Source organism: Drosophila tropicalis, unplaced genomic scaffold (assembly GCF_018151085.1).
Source record: "Drosophila tropicalis isolate 14030-0801.00 unplaced genomic scaffold, ASM1815108v1 contig_443, whole genome shotgun sequence".
Classification (NCBI taxonomy): Eukaryota; Metazoa; Arthropoda; class Insecta; order Diptera; family Drosophilidae; genus Drosophila; species Drosophila tropicalis.
The window spans coordinates 2690197-2707750 of NW_027172907.1; the positions used below are offsets into that span (position 1 = coordinate 2690197).

The following is a 17554-nucleotide window of genomic DNA, read 5'->3' on the forward strand; positions in this document are numbered from 1 at the left end:
CACCATCTTGGGCCTTTAAAGCCTTAAGCCTTTTAATAGTCTTGTGTGATTTTCCAAAAATCGGCATCCTGCTAATGATGGTTCATTTCAATTGCTCTATCTCGCTCACTCTCCCTGTTCCCTTGCACAGTTTTCTTCCACCAACATTCCTTAGCTGTTGGTGAGGCGAAGTGCTGTCGTTGTTGCTGTTTGTCTGTCTCGCTTCATCTTCTACTTTAATAATTATTACAAATTTTCTCTTGCTATTTCCCATTTAATAAATAAGAATGATTAACACTTAATTAATGATCAATTTTATTATTAAGAGCTTGTTGATAGACTATGCAAAATATATCGATATTTTGTTATCGATATGTGCAGACCAAATTTTCGATTGTATAAGCGAACTCACTTCAGCACAGCGAATTCGCGTACTTATAATTTGTATGTTAGAAAGAGACAAGAAAAAATCCAAAAGACGCGCTTCGCCGTTAAAAAATTTGACTTTTTTTTTGTTTTGTAATTCCGACGCTCCGCCAAGAAACATATGGACTAAATTAACGCGCCGCAAGAATTTTGAACGTATTTTTTAACAATTGCTTAACTATTTAAAAGTATAACAAATACTAAGTGCCGCCAATAAACTTTCTCGCGTGTTTTTGTTTGTGTGTAGTGTTGCAGGCGGTAGCGTGGTTTACTTTTTTGCGCGCCGCCTTTTAACTGAAAACAATAGAATAATAGTTATGTCTCAACATTTTAGACAACAAAACGCAAATAAATAAATCGGTGAAAATCAATATGATACATACTGTGTTCCATAAGGTTAGTGCTGTGCATTGTGAATAGTTATTAAATAAATAAAACTATAAATTTATTAAAAGAACAACCAAATAAAAATGGAAAGTGGAATATGTGAAACGCAACAACAAAAAATCGGTAAGTTATTTTCATAATAAATATATATGTACATACATAGTTGCATACTCCAAAGTCATTGAGATTGTAGAATGCGAAGGATGGAACAAACGGAAAAGGGGGTTGTGGGAGTGTTTTAAATGTATAGAAGGCGGTGAGGAGGGAGCCAAGAAAAAACCACATTCGAGGCCAAACGATGCTCATAAAATATGTCGCTGCCAGCAGCTAAAAAATATATGTATACACATAGTACATCTATTTCATGTTTAATTTGTTCATTTAATTGTTGTTTTTTTGTGGGGGACGAAAGAAGAAACGGCAAAACGACAGGGAATTTTAAGCTCTTTTTATCTTTGCGTTGAATTTATTTGTATGTAGAAAATGTTTATCGTGAGTGGTGACCAACAGCAGCACCCGACCGACCCTCTTCTCTGCTCCATTCACCGGCACTGTACCAAGGAGGAAAAGAGACAGTAATGTGTGTGAGTTAACAGGAAGAACTATACAAACAACAACAAATACAGGAACAACAACATTGGCACAGCGCAATCGCAGCCGCCAGAGAGCGATTCCTCTCAGCAATGAGCAGTTAGCTAGTGACATCACTGTCCTGGAGTCGGGAGTCTGCCTGCTGCTGCTGTTGCTTGCTCTCACACAGGTAGAAAACATAACTCGCTCTCCCTCTCTTCCTTGCTTAGTTGTGCATGCTTGGGTTTGTTGTTATTTACCGCTGAGTTACCTACCCCCTACGCATACGATCTCTCTGTCTCTCTCTCACTCTGTCTATCTTTCTGCAGCCTTACACATGTTGCTGCTTAGGGGCGCTGTCTGCCTCAATGTTAATGGCATTTTTACATCAACATGCACACTATGAATGGGTGTGTGTGTGTGTGCATCAAAGGTCCTTCTTTTGCTTCCGGAAGAGAGATCGCGAATTTTTCGTTACGGGATTTTTCTCTGATGAGTCTATTTGTGCCTTTTCCATTCTGAGTTACGCCTGTTTGATCGCTTTGTCATTTTTAAAGTGCCATTCAATTAGTTTGTCATCGTGTTTGTATTTTCATTTTTGGAAGTTGGCCAAATGACGAAAACAAGCCAAAAAAAAAAGAAGAAAAAGAGACGAAATTTCTGAATTCCCACAAGCAAAGTAATATACAGCCTGCGCGCACCTGTGCGAGAAAGGTTCGCACGCACACAAACACATAGAGACACACAAATTTCCCATCTCAAACCCAAAACGAACACCTGTGGCTCTGGATATATGCAAAAATATCGTTTTTGCGCCCTTCTTAGGCCATCGTCTCAGTTGCAATTCAGTGTAGTTCGTGATCCTTCAGCATGATGTTGCACTCACCTTTAATGCCGACACCGCGGCGACTCAGTTTCGTCAAAGCAGGGACTGACTGTAAGAAATTGGTCACAGTTCGTCGAGAAGCCTTGTCGTATTTCACCTATGAAAAGCAACTCAAGCAAGCAAAACTTTGCCTTTGCCAGGTGTATGAGGACTTTACAGGTAAAATTTCATCAACCCAACAAAGCGTGGACTAAGAAGTGGAGGATGTGAAGGACTTCTTTATTTATTAAACATTGAGGACGTAGATAGGGGGAAAAATGTTCGAACTGAACCAAGTGTCAATCCAAATCTTAGTGAGTAGCTTTAATTATTAGTGTTTTTATTCATAAAGTGCTGACAGATCGATTCTCTCGCACCGCCTTCGTCTTCTCCCTAAATTGATGTCCCATTGTTTTCAATTTGTTTATACGCAAACGAAATTGTTTAAGTTTCTTATATAAATTGAGTTTGTTCACTGGCAACGGCGACGACTGACTGGTACGATCTAGAAAACATTATACCCCTGCACTTATTATACGGAAAATACATTTTGGCTAGCTCATAAATCGTTCATTAAGTAAAATTTTGCCATGTTTATCAATTGTTTACAAAGCGCACACCAAGCAACAACAACAAAAGTGTCTAACTATTGATACCAGGCGACCACGACTTCATAGATACCCTGTAAACCTGGCATACAAACGGCTACTCATTTGAAATTTCCCTTAGTTAAAATACAATTACGCTTTTACCTTAAGTCTAAGTAAAAAAAAGAATCGTTTCTAGGGAAAAGGAACGAACGATCTTACCCCATCGTTCTCTGGACTTTGTTCAGTGGAATGAGACAATTGGCATCGGTTACAGCTGCACAGTTCTGGATAAAATGCATCAATTGCACCATTCACCACCACCACACGCCGTCCCCTCAATCTTCATTGCAATTTCTTGTACCATGCCGCGATTGGGGGGCAAATGAATTGCACTTGAAAAATGTTTTCCTCCACTCTTGACATGGACACGGACTTGGAAGCGAGCACGGACCCTCTGGGACGGACGGGCGGAATGTCTTGTTGTGGGCGATGCAATTTGTATTTTGCTGCATTTTTCGGCGTGTGTCAAAAGTTCTATTGAATTGAAGGTTGACTCAAATGACCAACCCAACCACCCACTTTCTCTACTCTTAGCACAATTAAAATTCATGTCGACAGTTTCACTCACAAGTTCTCATTTCTCTGTCAGTAGAAGCGATCTTCTATTGCCCTTCTAATGCTTCTTCTTTGAATACTTGTGGTTTGCAATTCTATTTTCGTTTTCGTATATTCCTTTTCATTTTTGGTGGCTCTTTTGCCACAATTGCGCATAAACAAACAAAAACTGAATGAGCAAGCAATCATAAATCATCTAGAAAACAAAAAAATATTCCCAAAAGAAATGACACGCATACAAATACCCTTATGAGAGGAACTCAATGAGGATCACCCTAAATGAATTCTATATCTACGATTGGTTAAGACTTTGAATCAGCTCGTATAGTCACCTGTCTCTGGCCGAGGACTCTCGCATTTCCACGTCAAAAATATATAATCTCATGCGCTTTCTCTTCTCTGTTTGTCTTCTTACAGAAATGTCGATTACAAGGGAGGAACCACCAGCAACTCAAATCTGCTTGGTGGGCGATGCCGGCAGGGATATGGAAACGCTGCAGGCAGCCCACTCCTTTGGCATGCCAGTGATAATTTCTGAAACAGGAATGGAGTTCATCGATAGTAGTGGTAACGCTGATGGAGCCAAAAGGCGTACGTTCTTCGTCTTGCCAGATTTCGAAGGCTCCCTATATGAGACATTGAACAGCCAGAAGCAATGGTAAGTCAAAGATTAACAGAACGATAGGGAGACGGTGATGGGGAGGTGGGTACTAAAAATAAATCAAGAGATCTGCTTAATTTTAGCAGCTGAAGCTAAACAAATGTGTCAGTGTCGCGTTGTCGTCTCGTTGTTGAATTTGAAATCGAGACACACGCATGCGAGTCGAGTACCACCTACCCAACCCCCTACTCCCCTTCTAAGAGCCATGGGGGAGGGGAAAGGGGCAGATGTTGGGGAAGATTGACAGCGGCAGCTCCATGCGCCGCCGCCTCAAACCTAAATATCAGAAGCAGTTCTTTTCTTTTCTTTTACAAATTGTTGTCAAATTTGAAACTTGCGCAAATTTTTCAACAATTTTCAATTTTTTATTATTTATATTTTGCGCATATATACGAATATTTATCTACTTTTCCATTCATGGTTGATTAATTTGCCTGCTGCGCAGTAATAACCTACACGCTCCCGTCTCCCTATGACCCATCCCACTACGCTCCATTCCACTCCTCCCATTCCATTCCAATTGAGAAAATATTTCATATATTTCATTTTATTAACGAGCTGTTTGCATACCCTGTAAGATCCAGACCAAGATCGTCCAAAGCTAAGAACTTTCCCACAAATAACTGAAGTCGACTGAAAGAGTCAAGATATCACATATGCAATTAAACTTTTGAGGTGTACTTTGTGGCAGTTTATGTCTTTTCTATAGGGTATCACAAAAGTCGCTATCCCGACTTTAAGTATCATTTCGTTTTTTAGTTTTTGGAGGTCACCAAATGCGTTTTTCAGTGCGAAAATTTGTTGCTCTTGAACCAAGAACATGTAAAGGAAAATTAGCAACGGAACTAAAGAAAACAGTCTCCGCCTCCGTCGACTTGTTGGTCATTAGAAATTATTATTTATTGGTTAGATTTTCATTCATGTTTCGACTTTTTGTGTTTTGTTCCCCCTATCCCCTCACTCTTCGCCAAAAAAAGGTGCGTAAACAAATGTTTTTGTTCGTTCTTTTTTCTGTTTTTGTTTTCGTTCTCGGGCGAGATAATTATACATTTTTTATGAGTCCAGATTTGTATACATGTGCGATAATTTTCCTTATTTTAATTTAATTTGTTATGGATATGGGAAAGGAACGGAAATATGTGGACGTTTGGTTGTGCTTTGAAATCTAAGAATCTGTTTACAATAAGATAACCACACAAAGACTCAACGAACAGAAAAGTTCCATCAGAATCATCTCAACGACATAAACGACTGCTTGGAGGCAGGAGATCCTAAACGGGTCGTGTGTCATCGTTATATCTAATGATCTTCTCTTCTCTCTGTCTTAGAAAACCAACAAACTTATGGCACAAGCCGTTCTTGATCCTTTTAGCTATTCTGTTCCAAAAGGGCTATAGAGGAGAAGCGCTATTCGCCAGGAGCTCCAAGAATATATATATATTACTATCAACACTATCGGGGCCCAAAAAATCGATTCAGGTTCTAGAGAAACAACAAATAGATCACAGGGCACTGCCTAAGGGCAAGACACACGCACAACCCTGGAATAATCGACTGGATCACTGATTTAAATCTCTAGTTACTCCAATCAACGGACCAGACCAGGTCTATGTGCGTCCTCAAGGCTAAGATCTAACCCAACCTATGCCTCTATTTATGGCATACTTTTTGGGGCAATTCTATTGAAATTTACAGGAGGTACCGTCTGTTGTATGTAGGTCCCACTGTCCCATTGCCATAACCTAAGCTAACAATTTGCATAATTGAGATACGTTTTAGTAGATATCTTTCTTCTTCCACATAAAAATGGCAAATTATACACTTTAAAAGGAAATTCATTTATTGTGTGCTTAAGTCTTAAGCACTTGCGAAAGTTTCCCAATCGGGAGGGGCAGAGGTTGTAACTCTTCCTTCTCAGAAATGAATTAATTGAAATGAATGTGGTGGAGATTAAAAGTAATATTAAAATAATTCTGAGAATCAATATTCCCAACCTGTGTATATTATAGTGCCATTCCGATGATGAACTCTCTGTGTGTGTATATAGGATACATATCTCTCTCTATCTGAATCATTGGAATTCGCTTGCAATAACAAAAGCATTTAGTTGAATGAATGCTTTGCGGATTGCCTATTTTGGGTTTTCCCGCCCCTTCGGATCTGTGTTGATCTCTGTCACTCTCACTCTCTCTTTCTTACAATGACAATTTTCAAGAAAAGCAAAAGAAAATCGTTTGGGGGATTGCCGCAATGTTGTCGCACTGGCGCCAAGATTCTATAAAAAATGTGTATATAAATGAGAAACAAAAAAAACGATGTCAAATCATGTGGAAAAAGTGTTGAAAGACATTCCTGATATTCATTTTATTTCTATATATTTTTATATTATTCTGAAAATGCCTCAAGTAGATATATTTTATAATTTATAAGTTTCGATATGGCAAATTAATTGCGACGAGAAGCGAGAATCAACTGCGAACCGTCAACCAGTGAACGATGGATAGATGGACTGACCGACGGACGGACGGACGGATATGTCATTGACTGGAATATAGTTTTGACCCTCGCAAAGTTCGAGTGGAAAGGCAAAAGATCGCCGCACTTTACTTTACATATACAGAGGGTCCCCCCCAACAAATTGTTATTATTGTTGTTGTTGCGTGATGATCATCTGGAGGCCACTCAATCATCATGGGCCACGCTTCTGTTGGTGTGTTTCATCTCTCTTGACTCTTGACTAAGCAAGATAAGAATTTCGATTGTCCATGGGTTTTCCTTGGATACGAAATATTTGTCACCTGCTGCTTGCTTGCTATTTGCTTTGTTTACATTTGCTTACTCTCTGCCCGCTGTTTTCCCCCTCCTCCCACTTTTCCTCTTGCTCATTATCTGTCTCTCTGAGTGTGTCTCCAATTTTGTTATTTTCTGTGGCAAGGAGCAGCAGCATCATCATAATTTTTTGTTTGTTTGCTCATCTTATGAGAATTCATCATCATGCCACATACACACACCCATACACACAGATACATGGATGTCTCTGTTGGCATTTTCTATTTCCATTTCCCCACTCACTCGGATTCACACTCATATTCACACACTCACTCTGGCTGGGGCTGCTGCTGCTTTTTCAGTTCATTCTCAATTATTTTTCCGAGGCAAATCGGAGGCGTCGCGACGCCAGGCACTAGTCGAGTGTCACAATTGTCTGGGTATAGCTGCCCTCAAGAATCGAATTTAATCGTTTTGGCGGATCGTTTTTTATTATTGTTTATTCAACAAGTGACAAAATATCATGGAAATTTACCTTTATTGGTAAGAACAAAAAGTGATAAGTGAGAAGAAATGAGTGTGGGTGTGGTCTGTCTGTGTGTGTTTGTGGATCAACTAATGCAACATGACTATACGCTATGTATGAATGGATTCAACTTATGCGAGTTAACTTTTTTTCTCTCTATTTAAAGTGAAGTAATGCTAATTAGCATTATAAAATACTTTTCTGGTGTGAAAAACGAAGCGCCCTAAGTAAAAACCTTCAGAAATAGTCTTATTTTATAGTGTACATATATAGTGATTCTGTAGTTATTTGCATAACCCTTCCATGAAATGGTATATCAAAATCTATAAAATGTGCGGAACAAGGTTAAGGGAGCTTTTCCGAGCCGATGAAATTCTTGATATAGCCGATCTAACCATGTACGTCTCTGTCAACAGTTAGGGCGGAGTCTAATTAAGTCAAAATACATAATTATCCTTTGTCGAACAATTAGTAATTACGATCTGAATGGAAAATGGCACACTTAATTTTAATATAAATCCATCTTTTTATAATTTTTTACATTACTCATTTAATTTTCTATATATTTGAGCATTTCTACAAAGCCCCTTCCACCACAATCTGCAGAATGAGACTCTGAATTCTCTCAAAAAAAAAAATTGGGAAAGAAATACAAACAAAATCTTTAACCACACACCGCACAATTACGCGACGCATTGATGATGCACATAAATTAATTTTCATTATATTGGCCATTTAAAATATCATAAATATACACCACCCCAATCCAACCCATCCCATCCCATCACATCCCATTTAATTCCTCTCCCAGTCATCAGTCAGGCGGCAGGCCGCCCACTTCCGTTCAATTGATTTGTTTATGAAAACTTCCGGCATTTCGCCCAAGAGAGCCAGCCCAGACACTTCGGGAAAGGAGGCAGAGACAGAGATGGAGGCACAGGCAGTCAGCAGCTGTTGTTCTCAGTAGAAGCTACAAGTCCGTCTGGGGTAATAAACAAAAGCCCTTTTCCCTATAAAACTTGATCTCTCCTCCATTCTTGGTTCTCTATTCTCAGTGGGAGTAGGAGCTGGAGCAGGGCTGGAGGTGATTGGAATTGATTTCTTCTGATGTTGTATTGAAATGTGTATCTATCTATGGGGGAGGCCAACTGCCAAGGTCAATTGGGACATAAAAACCAGATTGCCTTGCATAACTCAAAGTGTGCCACATAAATATTTAATTGTATCTTTCCTCTTTGTATCTCTGCAGTATTTTGGGTCCTCCCGCGTTAAGGCATGCGGCTCAGTTGAAAATTACCATTGGGCAGAACACACGACCCATCTACAATTATGCCATGCAGGGCGTTGTGACCAGCTTCACTGGCATAAGAAAGCGGGAAGAGTTGGTGAGTGGACGGATGGATCGATGGCAGCGCACTCTGATCTTTGTGCTAAACTAACTTTCTGTCCACAGACTAAAATGGTGCATTTGATCCACTCAATGGGCGGGTGTATTAAAAAGGATTTGAATAAGCGTACAACTCATTTAATTTGTAATCAAAGTGGTGGAGAAAAATACGAGTGAGTTAATCATACATAAATTACAGTGAATCGTATATCAAAATGATTGTTTCTTTGCTTCCTATAGATACGCAAAGACTTTTCGTTTGGGCATAGTCAGACCAGCTTGGGTTTATGCCGCCTGGGATGAGCGGAATACCTTAGATTTTGATGCCACAAAAGAAAATTTCACTAAATCGCACAAATTGAAACCCTTCGAAGGCCATAAAATCTGTTTTTTCGGTTTCCCGGCAGAGGATCATCAACATATGGTGGATGTTTTGTTGGAGAATGGTGGAATGTATGCCGAACTGGATGATCCAGAGTGCTCTCATGTGGTGAGTGGTAGTTTAGTTTCTTTCCTAGTTAAGGTATTACTACTTTCCCACTAACCAAAGGAAACTGAGACACAAACAATTCAGTCGATCTTTTGTTTGAAAAAAATATGTACGTTTTTCCTCTATTGTCTGTTATTATTCAATACTTAAGTTCATCATAATTACTTAGACACCCATCAACTTTTCATTTATTTCTGAGTGCCCGCCCCCTTTTAGTTATCTTTTCTTGATAGTTTCTTGTTTGAAATAATTCTACTTTTTCCTCCATCTCTAAGCATTATTCACCAGACATAATGTAAATGCAAATGCAAAGAGCGCATAGCAAATACAATAATACATATATAAATACCAAACAGCAACACACACGTTCGGTTCAGCTTGAATGAACCAAAAAACATTTACCAAAAAAAAAAAAAAAAAAAGCTAGAACAATATAGACTAGACAAAAATAAAAAAGAAGCAAAAATTAGCAAATAGAAAAAAAGCTTATGAACTAACAAATATTTGCACAAATGTTTCATTCACATTGAGGAATTTTTTTGATAAACAATTTTGCGCACTCGATTTTTATATTTTATTTTTCTTTCCACATATACATATATGTATGTATATATGTATATATATATATTCGATTTTCCTTGCTCGCTTTTCATCGTTTTTCAAAGTGTTTGCCAAAAAGAAATGTGCATAATAAAAATGTTTTGTTTGGGCCTATTTGAAAAATTTATTGTGCTTGCTGCTGCCGATGCCGATGCTTAACTTGATTATAACTCTATATATGTATACAAATATATATAGATAAATAAGAACCCACTGACATGCACACAATATGTAATATTTATATATTTGAAAACAAACAAAACATTTTAGCACATTTTTTCCAAACTAATTTTAATGTTGCGCGACTTTTAATTGAAAAAATCTTTACAATATTTTCTTTTCTCAATTCCCATTTCCCATTTCTCGATTCTGCTATTGCCCGATCCTCGTTGCTCATTGCTTAGGTGGTTGATGAGCATACAACTACGACGAAACCAGAGCCGAATAACAAGAGCTCCCATATATTGAAATCGGATTGGTTTTGGTACTACATAAAGGATGGCTATGCCAACGAACGGGACTACTTGTTTGGAGACGTGAGTTATCTGGCCAACTGCAACTTATTCAATAATATTCGAAATGATCTATGTCTATATTCATTCTCTAGTACCTGGATACCTTTGCAAACACCCCAAGTACAGCTGATCGTCCCGAATCGCTGCTGTTTAGCAATAACAAAAGGAAACGCAAACGTATTTCACAGCGTCTGCAATTGGAGGGGACTCCATTGGGCTCCAGCAAGAGACGGTCTTCTGTATCAGAAGCTGGCCTCTTGTCTGGTTCGAATAGTTTTTTCGATTGTACAACCAGTCCGGATAAATCGCAGGGAGACAAGCTGTTAATGCAGGCGGGAGAGACGGAAGTTGGTGGTGAATCCTCAACGCCGGCCAAGAAATCAATGCGGTTTAATCATTTTATGGATTTCTTTACCACGGAATCAAATTATGTCGGGATATTGGATACCATATTGAATGTGAGCGGCAATATTATTTTCAAACTAACTTGACTTCACTAATGTCCTTTTTCTTCCATTCAAAAGTTGTTCAAAAACAAACTCGATGAGTTGGCCGAAACCGAGGAAGATGAATTACTAAATAAATCTGAAATCAAATCGATTTTTGGTAATTTTCAACCCATACATGAGGTGCATCAATCAATGCTTGAAAAATTACGCGATATGCATTCGAATTGGCATGAGGATTGTCTTATTGGTGACATTATCATTCAACATCAGGATCAATTGGTTAAGGCCTATCCTCCCTATGTGAATTTCTTTGAGAAAATGAAAGAGCAACTGCATCGTTGTGACCGGGAATATCCTCGCTTCCATGCATTCCTCAAGATTAACCAGATGAAACCGGAATGCGGTCGCCAGAGCTTGGAGGATCTAATGATTCGACCAGTTCAGCGATTGCCAAGCATAAGTCTATTGCTAAACGACATCCTTAAACACACCACGGGCTCTAATGTGGACCATGCGAGGCTCGAGGAGGCTCTGAAGGCAATCAAGCAGGTTATGTTACACATTAACGAGGATAAACGGCGCACCGAGTCGAGAATGGCTATGTTCGATATATTCAACGACATCGAAGGTTGTCCAGCGCATTTGGTCAGCTCCAACAGGAGTTTTATATCGAAATGCGAAGTGAATGAGTTATCCGATTCGCTAAGCGGCCGTGGCGACAGTTTATTGTTATTCCTTTTCTCCGATTCCATTGAGTTGTGCAAGCGGAAATCAAGAGGTTTCAATACGGCCAAATCGCCAAGTACGGCCAAAACGCACAAGCATATTAAGTTTATTTCATTGAATACGGTTCAATTTGTGATCGATATAACGGATAGCTCTCGTGCATTTGGCCTCCTGCTTCGCGATGAGAAGGAGAATCTATATGCATTTAGCATAACAGACGAGGAAACGGAGAAATCGGTCTATGTTAAGAAGTTGTCCATGCAAATTGCTGCTCACACATGTCGGACTGATGCTGTAAGTTTCTCTTTGCTGCGAGGATATATCACTTTTGTATATTTATTTGATGTGTGTTTACTTCTAATCTAGAATAATATCTTGCTATGCCACACTTCCAAGGAACTGCAAGTGGACATAAGTGATACAAATGTCAGTACTTTGAGCAAGGCTTTCAAATTGGCTGCAAGGACACGCCTTAAGGTGGGTCTCAAAAGAGAATTGATATACTTGAATAATGTGCAATCGTTTTTTCAGGTCGGTCGAGCGTTCTCCTTCAACAAAACTCCAAACAAATTGAAACGGGCTGTATCTACTATAATGACATCGCCCTTTGGCAGCAACAACTCATTGACGCCAGCCTCCCAATTGTCTCAAATGCGTCTGGCTAGCTGCACTAACATCAATGTATGTGGCAGGAAAACCAATTCGAACATCGTATAGCAGTAATTAATGACTCATTTCGTTTTCTCCTCAACAGGAAGTGGATGATGACGATGAGGATATGCGCAGCAATTCGCCCTCAACGCAATCGGTGCCGCCGCTTTCAGTGCAGCCCACACGCAAGAATAAACCAGGCGTTGACCGCATATAAATCCGTTGACCACGAGACGCCAATGTATTCCAAACTAGAATCTCGCTGCACTACTGCTACACCACACACACACACACACACACTCGGAATCACACACTCGAAATCACACACTCGAAATCACACTCACTCTAGCTCCCACTCTAATCGCACCACAAACTGATCGAAGACAGGACGCATCCTCAATTGTAAAATGTATACACTCATTCTTCGTTTTAAGCTAATTTTTCTGTTTCTGCTGAGTTCTTATTCAGCTCTTTAGGCAAATGTTGAACCATTTGCCCCGATCGCTACTGATTAACTGTATATATCATCCACACGTATTAGTTCTCTCATATATTTCTGTACATATTTGTATGTCCCATTGTAACTAATCTTAAATAGTGACTAGAAAACGCATTCGCTTATGATGATCTTTCGATCCATACGCCGCGAATCGCTGTGAATGTTTACTGAGTAAATTTTTTTTTTTTTTTTTTTGTATTTTAATATTTAATATATAAAAATAATTTTAACTTTAATATATATACATACATATATAAAGAATCAACTTTTTATATAAACACACAGCCTTTTTTATTCCTTAAGTTGATCTCACGATCAGTCGAATACAAAATAAATAATTCTGATTTGGTGATTTGGTTTTCAATCATAGAGTATAAACCGATTTAACGCCCGAATTGATCTTAGACATTGCATCCGAGTGTAATTGATAATGTAGATTTTGCGTTGGCAAATGCAATAGCTTTTAAGCTTTTGACCAATCTCCAAAATGGCCAATTCATTTGAACTATTTGCTGTCCAAACAGCTAACAGGTCGATAGAGTGAGGGAGGAGAGGAAGAGAAAGATAGATAAAGAAATATGACAAAAAAAGTGAAGATATTTACAAATCTTATTGCTTTTGGCACGAATATTGATGACCGCTCCACAAATCTCATAAGAATGGTCAAAATTCTCGCCCACCATCATAAGCAATATATCGAGCCAGATGCGATCGAGTTCCGCTTTCGAGTTTTTGGCAACAGTTATAAGCCAGCGACCACCTTTGATGTTGGCCTCATCCTCCCACATGGGTCTAAAGTCACGGACGAAACAAGGATTACAAGCCCTGGTGAGTCCTGTTAGTTCACTTACTTTATATTCCGCTTGAACATGGAATAATCGCAACCAATTTTCAACTCCGATGGCGTTTTAATAGTATAATACATGCTCCAAAATATCTCTACACTGTCAATCTGTGTTATCTCATTAAGCATATCCTTCCAATGTTTGGAACGATCATTCTCTAAATACCATAATGTCCATATATGTTCGAGAGGATGCCTGAATTGTGCATTATACAGGACTTCATTCGTTACTCTATTGCTGAAATTCCCTTGTTTTCGTTTCACATATTTATTTGGCGTAAAGGTCAACGTCTCCATTGTGGATCCTTCTCTCCAATATATCTATTTAAGCACTCTAATTCCCAATGAAAAGCCAATAAGTTGCAGCGGAGGTCGTGGGGCGAGATAAGAAAGGCTGGCTGGTGTTTAAATCATATAACTGTGCACATAATTTTGTTTGATTAATTTGGGCCAAAGGATATTTTAAAAGACAAAACGGCAAAATATATCGGAAAATGTGAAAAATCCAACAATAAATTTTGAAACACACACAAAAATTTCAATTTCAGAATGAGAAAGCAATACTAAATAGATATATACATCACAGTTTAATAGATTGAAAATGAAAACTTAAATAGCATATAATAGGCAGAAGGAAGCTTTTCCGACCCCATAAAGTATATATATTCTTGATCATCATCAACAGCCGAGTCGATCTGTCCGTCTGTATGAACCAGCAGATCTCGGAGACTATAAAAGATAGAGCCACCAAATTTGGTATGTAGTTTCGTGTAGTATGTAAAGTAATCAAGTTTATTTCAAAGTTTTACCACGCCCCTTTTCGCCTTCGTAATTTAAAAAAAGCGTTTATTTCAAAAACTATTCTAGCTAAAGACACCATATTTGCTATGTATATTTTGTTAGCAAATGCGCACATTATGTGTGTGTGTAAAGATTTTGCCACGCCCCTTTTCGCCCCCGTAATTTGAAAAAACTAGATTATCTCCCGTAATTTTCTACCTTGTGCAATCAAATTTGGCACACTTAATTTACTTACTAATATCCAGCAAAATAAAATCGGAACAGAATTTCCTAAAAACAAGTAAATGCAGTCGGAAAGGTTGTTAAAATTCTTTCTCGTTAGAATTTAGACCGATATATATTTAAATTTTAAACCTTGACCTCAAAAAGGATTGCTAACTGTCATTATTTAGTTTCAATGTTGAAAAATTGATTTGGTTTTCAAATGTACCCTTAGAAAATATTGAAAAATAGATGGACAATAGCTTCAGATGGCAATATAATGACAAATCCAACAATAATCCAAAAAGGAATAAAATCGTGTGTTTTATTCATCGATCTAGAAATCTCCAAATAAATCTTCTTTATAATATCTGAAATAATATTATAGATATTTCTTATAAAAGACCCACAACAAACTGAGTCCCTGTAATCAGATTCTAAACTGTTTCGAAAATCACCAACAATAATTCCATTAATTTTACAATAACAATGATGTTTTTCGACATATATTTTATTTATAAATACTGCAAAAATCTAACTTAAACAGAGAGCGAAAAAAAAAAAAACGTTAAAAAAAAGTGTATTTTTTTTTTTTTTTGCTGTTTTAAACTTAAAAATGCTTTTGGGCTTCACATAAAAAATATGATAATAATAATAATAGATTAAATAACATAGAGAGAGAAAAAAAGTATACAGTATTCAAAATGATAATGATCGAGACCAAGAGAGAGAGAGAGAGAGAGAGAGAGAGAGAGAGAGAGAGGGGGAGAGAGAGGGGGGAGAGAGAGCGATTGCTATATGATTTTGTAATCATAACTGATTTGGGCAAGATTTTATATCTTAGCTCTTTCTCTCTCTCTCTGTCTCTCTCTGTCACACACTCTTTGTGGCCTCTCTTATGGTTAAGTACTAAGCATGAGGCACTATCAAAAAAAAACTTACAAATTACACTGGGTAGGAGAAATTTGTATGTGTGTGTGTGTGTTGAAATGTGTTGTGGCATTAGACCCACAGAACAGCTGCAGCATCTTCGTTCGATAAGGTGGAGAAACGATTATAATGGTTGCTGCCCGTACTGCGATAGATGGTCTTGGAACTATTGCTGCTGTTGCTGCTGCTGCTGTTAGGTGGAGGTAAACCAATGCCATTTAATGCTGATTTCAGAGTAGAATTGCGACTCTCTGTGTTGTTGTTGTTGTTGGTGGTGGATAGATTACTGGATAGGGATAAACGACGTTGTTGCTTCTCATCTGTTGCTATCAATGTGGAGCTAAGGGGCAAGCCAATATCATGAAATGAGCTAATTGAACTGAAACCACTTTCATCCTCAGTGCTTGAACCATGATGATTGACATTTGCTTGCTTATTGATAATGGCTGTTGATGTATTCTTGGACAACGAGGAAGATGTGATGGTGCTGGCTGAGGTGGTGGGATTAATGACATTAGTGTTGCTTTTGTTGTTGTTGGTGGTGGTGGTTGTAGTGGTTGTAGTTTCATCATCTGTTTCAATTTTTGACGATGATGAGGCTGTCGATGATGAGATGGTGGAATGAACAGAACTATCGGTGGAACTGCGTAGAGAAAGACGTGAATCTCGTATATTATTGGCTCGCAGAAAAAGCATTTCGGCTGCAGCATTTGTTTTGGCCGTCGTTGCCGGGGAAATTGATGTCTCCATCATTAGGGCAGTGGAATTGTGCAATGACATCTTTCTGTAATGATGCGAACCAATCGATGTGGAGGCCAATGAGTGACGTGACTGTTGCATAAGATCCGTCTGTTGTTGATTCGTATGCAGTAAATTGCGTATGGTTCTGGCCAAACGAAATGCCTCCTGATTTAGTTTCTCTGCTTCGGCCTCGGGTGAGGAAAGACGTGCCTTGCAACCGCCTGGTTTTTTGGGTGAACGGCGCCTGGTCGAAAAAGAGAGACGAATCATTAGTAAAAATTATTGATATTCATAGATCTAAGCTTTGGCTTACCATGTGAAATCCTTGAATGCATTATAGCTACCAGCTGGAGCTATACTCTCATAGTTATGCTCATCATTCATGGTTAACATTGATTTATTTAACATTAAATTGGTGCTACTTCTGGCCCTCAAATAGGCAGCGCTATCATTGCCTCCGATGCCTCCAACACCACCACCAGCACTGTCAATATCCAATTGATTGTGTCCATCCATTTGCATTGGGCTATTATTGCCCACAGCCTGGACATGATGCAAACTCTTTGAGCGTGAAATTTGCTGCTGATGTCCATTTTCGGTTGCTGCCAAAATATTTCTATAATTCTGTTGTTGCTGTTGGTAACGATCAAAGAAACGGGCCACTTCCTCCATTACGGCCCGATACATGTCGCAATTGGTTTCCGTCTAAAAAAAAGAGAGAGAAGGCTAAGATTAGACAAGGAATATCATTTCATGGTTCGTCTATTGCTAATTCTGCATAATTCTTGCTTCATCACAATCATCTTTATAAAACGTAGATAACTTTCATGCCCTAAAATGGCAAGTGGCTAAAACTAACAATTAATGGCTATGAAAACTTGGCTTATTTAAGTTCTTCTTTTCAGACTTTTTATGTGTAGGCGTGAGTTTGTTTTGTGTGGTGGCGAAAGTTAGATCATCAGACAATGTCTTGAGCTGTAACCAGCATCAAAAGGTCAATGAATTCAAATTGCCCACAAAGATGAAATGTGTATTAAGTGTGATTTAAAAATGCTTATAAATTCATAATTTATGTTAATAATCATATGTGTGTGTCTGGTTATCTGTATCAAGCCATTTACATTGACTTGTTGTTAATGCAGATTTATCTTAGTGGAGCAGCAGCATCAACATTCGGCCCGGCCCGGCCCGGCCTTCTCCTTGGCTATAACTTTCACTTAAATGCCGTTTGATTTTTGTTTCTTTTTTTTTTTTCACTTCTGTTACCCTCCTTCTTTCTTTTTTTTTTTTTTTTTGTTGATCTCTGGGTCTGTGGGCCACTAATAAACAAAA

General features: G+C 38.5%; 3 protein-coding genes and 1 long non-coding RNA gene across 5 annotated transcripts in view; 1 reads left to right on the forward strand and 3 right to left on the reverse strand.

Annotated features, from left to right (window-relative positions):
* The first annotated feature begins 439 nt into the window (after positions 1-439).
* pbl (epithelial cell transforming 2 pebble) lies at positions 440-12983 on the forward strand. Of its 2 annotated transcripts, XM_068286489.1 has the most exons (12): positions 440-801; positions 861-915; positions 3850-4090; positions 8638-8773; positions 8842-8948; positions 9016-9265; positions 10270-10401; positions 10473-10838; positions 10905-11849; positions 11922-12032; positions 12087-12236; positions 12310-12983. In XM_068286489.1, exons 1-12 carry the CDS (start codon positions 778-780, stop codon positions 12421-12423), a joined length of 2631 nt encoding a protein of 876 aa, XP_068142590.1. In that variant the 5' UTR covers positions 440-777; the 3' UTR covers positions 12424-12983. The 2 variants fall into 2 exon arrangements, with proteins under 2 accessions (XP_068142590.1, XP_068142591.1); XM_068286490.1 differs by lacking the exons at positions 440-801; positions 861-915; positions 3850-4090 and adding an exon at positions 7292-7405.
* On the reverse strand, positions 2447-3187 carry LOC137574323 (uncharacterized). Its single transcript, XR_011031976.1, has 2 exons — positions 3037-3187; positions 2447-2732 (listed from the first exon to the last, which is right to left on the reverse strand). It is a non-coding gene; the product is annotated as an uncharacterized lncRNA (long non-coding RNA).
* Positions 12972-14122, reverse strand: eIF4E5 (eukaryotic translation initiation factor 4E5). Its single transcript, XM_068286512.1, is given in 4 exon segments — positions 12972-13167; positions 13170-13229; positions 13310-13497; positions 13557-14122. Coding segments are annotated over 4 exon segments (636 nt in total). The 5' UTR covers positions 13847-14122; the 3' UTR covers positions 12972-13069.
* Positions 14123-15044: 922 nt separating this feature from the next.
* Positions 15045-17554, reverse strand: part of LOC137574276 (putative uncharacterized protein DDB_G0282129) — a 36522-nt gene continuing 34012 nt past the window's right edge. Inside the window, exons 3-4 of the mRNA XM_068286511.1 lie at positions 16536-16927; positions 15045-16466 (exon numbers count right to left, since the gene is read on the reverse strand). Coding sequence (XP_068142612.1) covers positions 15554-16466; positions 16536-16927 — 1305 coding nt within the window. The 3' untranslated portion in view covers positions 15045-15553. The remainder of the gene's footprint in view (positions 16467-16535; positions 16928-17554) is intronic.

Coding starts and splice junctions, on each gene's coding strand:
- pbl (XM_068286489.1), top strand. CDS start 778: ATGATACATACTGTGTTCCATAAG. Junction 10,839..10,904: donor TATTGGATACCATATTGAAT/GTGAGCGGCAAT, acceptor TCCATTCAAAAG/TTGTTCAAAAACAAACTCGA. Junction 12,033..12,086: donor CTGCAAGGACACGCCTTAAG/GTGGGTCTCAAA, acceptor TCGTTTTTTCAG/GTCGGTCGAGCGTTCTCCTT.